The 7,773-nt window shown below is 44.1% G+C and overlaps 1 protein-coding gene across 1 annotated transcript; it reads left to right on the top strand.

Annotated features, from left to right (window-relative positions):
- The first annotated feature begins 1,279 nt into the window (after positions 1–1,279).
- On the top strand, positions 1,280–3,944 carry LOC120655486 (G-type lectin S-receptor-like serine/threonine-protein kinase At2g19130). The gene is made up of 2 exons (XM_039933333.1): positions 1,280–1,425; positions 3,234–3,944. Exons 1-2 carry the CDS (start codon positions 1,389–1,391, stop codon positions 3,707–3,709), a joined length of 513 nt encoding a protein of 170 aa, XP_039789267.1. The 5' UTR covers positions 1,280–1,388; the 3' UTR covers positions 3,710–3,944.
- The last annotated feature ends 3,829 nt before the right edge of the window (positions 3,945–7,773 follow it).

Here is a 7,773-nt window from a genome sequence, read left to right as displayed (position 1 = left end):
AACATAATCGAAACGTAGATGACCAGAAGAGATCATTACTATTTCTTATGGCAAATAAGTCACTCGTGGAGTTAATATCTTTTCACAAATTCAACGCAGCGTGCTTAACATTCTTAAAACCAAAGACACTTGGTACTCAAATTTGACCGTGCATGCTTTTCGAGTGCTACATGAGTACATGACCATAGCGCCCTTCTTGACCTCAGCATGTATAATAAGTGAATATGTGGTGCAGCCATGGAGTCTCCTTGTATATACATTTATACATGAATTTTTTTTTATTTTTTGTTTTCTATTTATGATATTATTCTGATTTTTAAATTGATTTTTCGTGATACGTGAGTACATGACCACCGATAGCACCCTTCTTGACCTCTGCATGTATAATTAGTAATATTTGGTGCAGCCATGGAGCCTCCTTGTATATACATGAAGTTTTTATTTTACATTTTCTATTTATTATGATATTAGTCTGATTGTTAAATTGATTTTTAGGATGAGGGTCATATTGTGATCCACTCCTAAAAATCGATTTCTAGAGACGATAAATATACTTTTTAGATGCGAAAAGTTGGAGCAGGTCGTGAAATGGCCCATACAAATACTATTTTGACCATCCCTACAAATAGTTTCTATTGTAGTGCATCAGAAAGTACTACATAAAAATTGGAATTTGTTTATTTGTGTTGTTTTTTACCCCATATTTTCACACAAAATACTTTAGTTTAAATATATATATTTGTATTTTGAGTCGCCAAACGGCTATGAATTTGAACTTATTTGCTAGTGTTATTTGTTAGCCTATACTTTTTTATATTATTAGTATGTTTATTTGAATTTTCATATGTTGGTTAATATCAAGTTTGAGCTTAAGATTATTAATTGTGAACGATGCTCATCAATTTGTGCTAGCGATGGCCTCTATCTCTTTATCTCAACGTACAAGTGACGTCTTGTATTTGGCCAGCTCTTCCAAGGCGGACTGGTGCATTCTACTAGTTCTTATGACTACGTAATCAACACGTAGATGACCAGAGGTCATTAGTCATTACTAATTCTTATGGCAAAGTCAATGGTCTGGTCACTGTCTAGTCTTAATAAGTCACTAGTGGAGTTAGTATCTTTTGACAAACTCAACCCACGCGCTTGACTTTTTGGAATTCGACCGTGCTTTTCCAATGCTACATGAGTTGGCCGCTGATAGCACCCTGCTTCTTGATATCACAGCATGTCTATTTATTTCAACGGCACTAAGGGCACCCATCCATCGATCGTACTTGCGAAGTGCAACTTCATGATGCCTCTCCTCATTTTGTTCACTTCACTATTCTATCTAAGCATCCCTCAAAGGTGTGTTGGGATGGACACCATCATACCTGGCCAAGTTCATGCCGCTAGCGACAAGCTCATCTCGAAGAATGGCAGGTATGCACTTGGTTTCTTCAATACAAGCACTGGATCTACCCAAATCACGTTCAACTGGTACTTAGGTATCTGGTTCAATACAGTCCCGCAGTTCACTTCTGCATGGGTTGCAAACAGGGATAGCCCCTTCAACCACACCAACTCGTTAGAGCTCACAATCTCCCACAATGGCAACCTTGTTGTCTTAAACCGGTCTACTGAATCCATAATCTGGTCTACCCAAGCAAATGCCACTAGAAATAGCACCCTTGCTATTCTTTCGAGTACTGGAAATCTTATATTAAGGGACTCTTCAAACTCATCAAAGGTATTCTGGCAAAGCTTTGACCACCCCACTGATACACTTCTCCCTGGGGCAAAGATTGGATGGAACAAGATCACAGGCCTCAAGCGCCGTCTTGTTTCTTCGAGAAACTCTATCAACCCAGCTACCGGTCTGTACTGTTTGGATTTAGACCCAAGTGGTGTTAATCAGATCTTGATTACACCATTGAACTCCTCTGTACCATACTGGTCGAGTGGTGTATGGAATGGCAAATACTTTTCCTCACCTGAAACTCCTGGGTATTTAGGCCCCATCAGCAATGATATGAATAACATGGCTATGGTCGAGAATGATCAGGAGAAGTACTTTGCAATTAACATATCAGATGAACATGTTGTTTTTCGTCTTGTGATAGAAGCTTCTGGTCAAGCAAAGGAGTTATTCTGGTTCGAGGGATCACAAGACTGGGCAATGGCCTATGCCCAACCAAAAGCTCAGTGTGACGTCTATGGTGCTTGTGGACATTTCACTATATGCAACGATGACGTGCTTCCACACTGCAGTTGTATGGATGGGTTCACTGTAACATCTCCTCAGGAATGGGAGCTAGATGATCGGAGTGGTGGGTGCATGAGAAAAAATTCGTTAGAGTGCATTAGCAACAAAAGCACAACACTTTCAACAGACAAATTCTACACATTGCCATGTGTTCGACCACCCAGGAATGCCCAAAAAGTAGAAGATTCAACAAGCATAAGAAACTGTGCACAGTTTTGCCTGAATAATTGCTCTTGCACTGCATATTCCTTCAGCAATGGAGAATGCTCTATCTGGCATAATGGGTTACTCGACATAAGGCAACTACAATGTAATAGCACAAACAATTCAGATGTAGAAACTATATACATTCGTGTTTCTACTAAAGATCTTCAGGGTTCGAAAAGCAATAGAATACGTATTGTTATTGGAGTTGTTATTGCTACATGTATTTCTGCTGCACTCATCATTCTCCTAATTATTTGGAGCAACAAAAGGAAGGGCGTTCCTCGCATATTAAATGGTGCTCAAGGTTCTAATGGGATCATTGCATTTAGATACACTGATTTACAAAAGGCAACAAAAAACTTCAAACATAAGTTGGGGGAAGGCAGTTTTGGTTCTGTGTTCAAAGGGTTTCTAAATGACTCAATTGCCATAGCAGTGAAGAGGCTTGATCGGTCTTTTCAAGGAGAGAAGCAATTCAGAGCTGAAGTAAGCTCCATTGGGACCGTCCAGCACATCAATTTAGTTAAGCTAGTTGGTTTCTGCTGTGATGGTTCTAAGAGGTTGCTTGTTTACGACTACATGTCAAATTGTTCTCTTGATATTCATTTGTTTCGAGAGAATTCTATGGTATTGAATTGGGATACTAGATATCAGATAGCCATAGGAGTTGCTAGAGGATTAGCTTATTTGCATGAGAGCTGTCGACACTGCATTATACATTGCGATATCAAGCCTGAAAACATACTCCTTGATGGTTCATTTTTCCCAAAAATCGCAGATTTTGGGATGGCGAAAATCATGGGACGGGATTTTAGCCGAGCATTGACGACGATGAGAGGAACTTTTGGGTACTTGGCACCTGAATGGATCACTGGCACTCCTATAACGCCAAAAGTCGATGTTTACAGCTATGGTATGGTGTTACTAGAAATAATATCTGGAAGGAGGAACTCACAAACACCAAGTTTTACTGGGGAAGATCATGATGTTTATTTCCCGGTGTATGTAGCACAAAAGCTTGTTGAAGGAGATGTTGGGAGCTTGGCAGATCACATGTTACATGGTGATATCAATCTTGATGAGGTCGAAAGAGCTTGCAAAGTTGCATGTTGGTGCATCCAAGATAATGAATTTGATCGCCCAACAATGGGAGAGGTTGTTCAAATTCTCGAAGGCCTAGTTGAATTCTCCACGCCTCCCATTCCAAGATTGCTTCAAGCTATTGCTAACACATCAAATTCGACTTCCTCCTGATCACATATATATTATATAAAGTTGTACGATTTTAATGATGGTTAGTACATATTTCATTTCAGTGCACATATATCAGAGTGTGTTCCTTATATAAAGTGCAGCCAGATGAATTGTTCATCCTTCATAGGTATCAATAGGTTTTTTTATTATATTCTTCATATAATAATGGCAAATGGGATTTTGCATGTATATCCAGTAACTTATTGTGAAAAAAAAACACTATGTTGATGATCCATTTTGACTCGTAGTAGGCGTGAGTGCCATGTCAGATTCATCTTGTACTCTTCTTGGCTGACTGGTTGCTTGACTCGGCATGCCTATGCTTTGACCAAGAAGCCCCGTGTAGTGTATGTGTGGAAATTGAAGTGTTCCATTCCATTCAGCTCTCATGTTGTTTATTAGGCTCCATTTTGTCACGACCGGTACCGTGGCATGAAGCGAGAAGTGAAGAAGGAAGAGATGTTTACTACTTAACACTTTTGTTGTAAAAACATTTCGTAGCTGTCATGTGGGCCTAAGGCCAGTCGCGGACTCGCGAGGCATATAGCCACCCACGTGTAAGGGAGAACTCAGACTCGAACTTGAGAAGAAAGTAAGAACTCGGAAGGGGAACCATTCCTCGTTCCATCCCCAAATCCCCGTGTTGTTCTCATGCTCATGTCCCGACGATCATCAGCGGCCAAGGTTAGTTATAGTGGTATCAGATTTGGCGGTTCTCGGCGTGTGGGGGTGGCAGTCTTCAACGGTGCCGAAGGTGCAAGCGGCGGGAGATTGGTGGCGATTGAGCGGCAGTAGACTAGCGGCATGCAACTGTGGTGTTCTGGTGATCTTCTGGTGGCATATTGGTGGCGAAAGATTGGTTTTCTCTTTGGCGATGGCGGATTTGGTACGGGATTCAATCTTAGGTACACCGTCGACCTTGACCTTGCACATGATTTGGGTTGGTGAGTAGAGTTCCCTCAGCACATCGCGGGGTGAACTGCCTCCTTTAATTCCTAATCACATGAGGTCGGTTTGCAGGAGATCAATCATGGCACCACCCAAGCCATCTATCTAGACATAGTTCATCTTGAGCGCGATGGAGGGGGAGGTGCGCAAGGACGATACACATTGGGATCATTTCATAAAGAGCTTCGACCTATTGTACGCACATATGGGTGAGATGGCACATAATCAGCATCTCTTGGCTGCCCAGATTGATGTCAGTGTGTTAGTGATTGAGCAAGTTCTGATGGATCAGACCACACTCACCAAGAAAATGGAGACTACTGGTCAGGCAGTGGCTCAACTAAATCTCTTGCAGAAGGAACATGCATAGTCCTCTAGCCAGGAGCAATTCCACAATCACTCCTCACAACAGATCCCACCTCATCGTCCTCTAGATCCACATTCTTCTCAGGCTTATTCTGGCATCTCTTAGGGTTTTGGAAAAGGTTTGCGGCAGCACCGTCATAGTTTCCCCAAACTGTCGTTTCCCAAGTTTGATGGTGAGAACCCCTCGCATCTGGAAGGACAAGTGTCTTGATTTCTTTCACTTGTATGAGATACCAGAGAGTTTGTGGACCACCACAGCATCCATGAACATGGATGGTCCTTCTGCTAAGTGGCTGAAAGTGTACAAACTCAGACATGGGTTGGGGGATTGGAATTAGTTTATTTCAGCAGTGGAGGTGCAGTTTGGCTCTCAAGACTACAACTCAGCCATCAATGGTCTCTAGGACTTGAAATAGACTGCCTCAGTGGAGGAATATATCTCTAAATTCACAAACTTGCAATTCCAGATATCCATGCATAGCGCTACTTTGGATGATGTGTCCTTCATTACTCAGTTTATCAGAGGTCTGAAACTAGAAATCAGAGATGTGGTACAGTGTCATATGCCTCCAACTATGATTAAAGCAAAATTGTTGGCAAAAACCAGCAGCAATTGCAAGTATTGGAGAGAAACAAGTACAAGTCCTCCAAGACTCTCAGTACGAGAGTAATGCTACTTCTGCTAAACCTGATGGTCGAAATGTTGCACAGAAGTTTGCTCCTCTTTGGAAAGAAAGGAAGCGTGGGAATACATGAAAGTCAATGATCTATGCTTTTACTGTGGTGAGTAGTATGACCCTACTCATGTTGTTGTGTGTACTAAAAGGCCCCAACCCCAAGTTAATGCTCTAGTTGTAAAAGATTTGGATATGCCCCTAACTGAGGAGGTTTTGCAACACTTGGTTGAAGAGGACACTTTAGCCAAAGATTTTTGTCAGTTATCTCTTCATGCATTGGCTGGTACTGAATTTGAAGATGCCATTAAGATCAGGGCCAAAATCAAGAACAAGAAAATATTAATTTTGATTGATAGTGGGAGCTCTGACAGCTTTGTAAGCTCTGCATTTTTGAACTAAGTGGGCATCCAATCTGTTCCAATAGCTCCAAGATGTGTCAGAACTATGAAGGGAGAGTGTTGGTGTGTTGTTGTAATAAGTAAATATGTAGGGGCTATTGTGTAAAGTGAAAGAATAGAAAGGAGAAGAGAGTGGCTGTGGGAGAGAAGGCAAGCCACAAAATTTCCCCACCAGACAACATGGTATTCAGAGCTGGAGCTAGGGTTAGGGTACCCATCGTCGGAGCTCGCGAGATGGCCGGCGCGTGAGGCTGTTGCTCCGGAGGCGGCCAGCGCGGACGCGTGCTGCTTGGCGGCGCGCGTGCGAGGCTGCGCGCAGCAGGCGCGCGAGCCGCACCGTGCGGAGGCGCAGGACGAGCAGGCGCGTGGGGCGGGCGCGTGGCGGTGTGGGCGCGCAAGCGAGTTGAAGGCGGCCGGTGCGTGTGGGCCCGCTGGTGCGCGTGCGGAGGCAAGCGGCGGAGCTTCTAGACCTGTGCAGCGGCACGGGTGCTGGCCTACTAGTTGCAGTTGGTGCTCCAGGCGCTAGGTGCAGGAAGAGGATTGAACAGCGGAAGGAGGAAGAAGGGGGAAGGAAGCCTGGTTCGTGTGTGGTTTTTGAGCAGGTTGCGGTGAGAATGAGTTCGGAAGAGATGGAAGCGAAGAGGAAGGAAGAAGAGGCTGCAGGGGGGATTACAAAGAGTGAAATGAGAAGTGAGATGAGGTGTATGATTGAGGAGCTCTTGGGGTTAGGTCTGATTAGTGCCAAGGCGAATGTAGGTCCAGCGGAGTTGAAATTGGAGCTTGTGCCGAATAATGTGAGGCTAGAAGGCAGTAAGAATTACTTGAGCTGGTCCAGGAGAGTGAGTGTGCTTCTAGGAGGTAAGGGAGTGGATCACTATTTGGAGGAGACATGTGTTGAGGCGGCTGATAAGCTCAGCACTGATTGGAGAGTTTGGCATACGGGGCATACGATAAACTCGGTTATAGTGGCATGGTTGTTGGCTTCTATGTCTCCCACAGTTAGTAAGAGGGTGGAAGCTATGTGTACTTCATCTCAGATGTGGAGGACCTTGAGTAACATATACTCACGAAGGGGCAATGTGATGATAATGATGGAAATTCAGGGCAAGGCAGATGCAGTGAAACAAGCTGGGAGACCAGTGGAGCAGTATGCTAGTGAGCTTCAGTATTTGTGGGAGGAGTTAGATCATTATGCTCCTCTCCAAATGTATGATCCACGAGATGCTCAGGCTGTTCATAAGTGGGTGGAGGATAGGAGAGTGACCCACTTTCTGAGGAGTAGGAGAGCTACTTTCTGTCACCAGGAGAACCTTCCTACCATGGATGAGGCTGTTTCAGCCATGATTGATGAAGAGAGCAGGCTTCGTGTGATGAGTAGTGGCAATTCTGTGAAGCCGACTTATGTTGCAATGGAAGATAGGGAGTGCTACAATTGTGGGGAAAAGGGACACTTGAGTTACAATTGTCCCAATCCTAGAGGTAGTGGTGGCCGAGGTGGGTCTCGTGGTAGCAGGCTCGTTCTATGGGGGAGCTCACGGTGGTCGTGGCGGAGGCCGAGGTAGAGGCCGTGGAGGCCCTAGAGCCAATGTAGCTACCACTGAAGAGACTCCCACTCTTACTTTGACCGGAGAACAAGTTAAGCAGTGGAAACAATGGCAGAAGGGCAAATCTCCTG

The sequence above is a fragment of the Panicum virgatum genome, chromosome 1N, assembly GCF_016808335.1.
Source record: "Panicum virgatum strain AP13 chromosome 1N, P.virgatum_v5, whole genome shotgun sequence".
Classification (NCBI taxonomy): domain Eukaryota; kingdom Viridiplantae; phylum Streptophyta; class Magnoliopsida; order Poales; family Poaceae; genus Panicum; species Panicum virgatum.
This window is presented reverse-complemented; position numbering and strand designations above follow the sequence as displayed.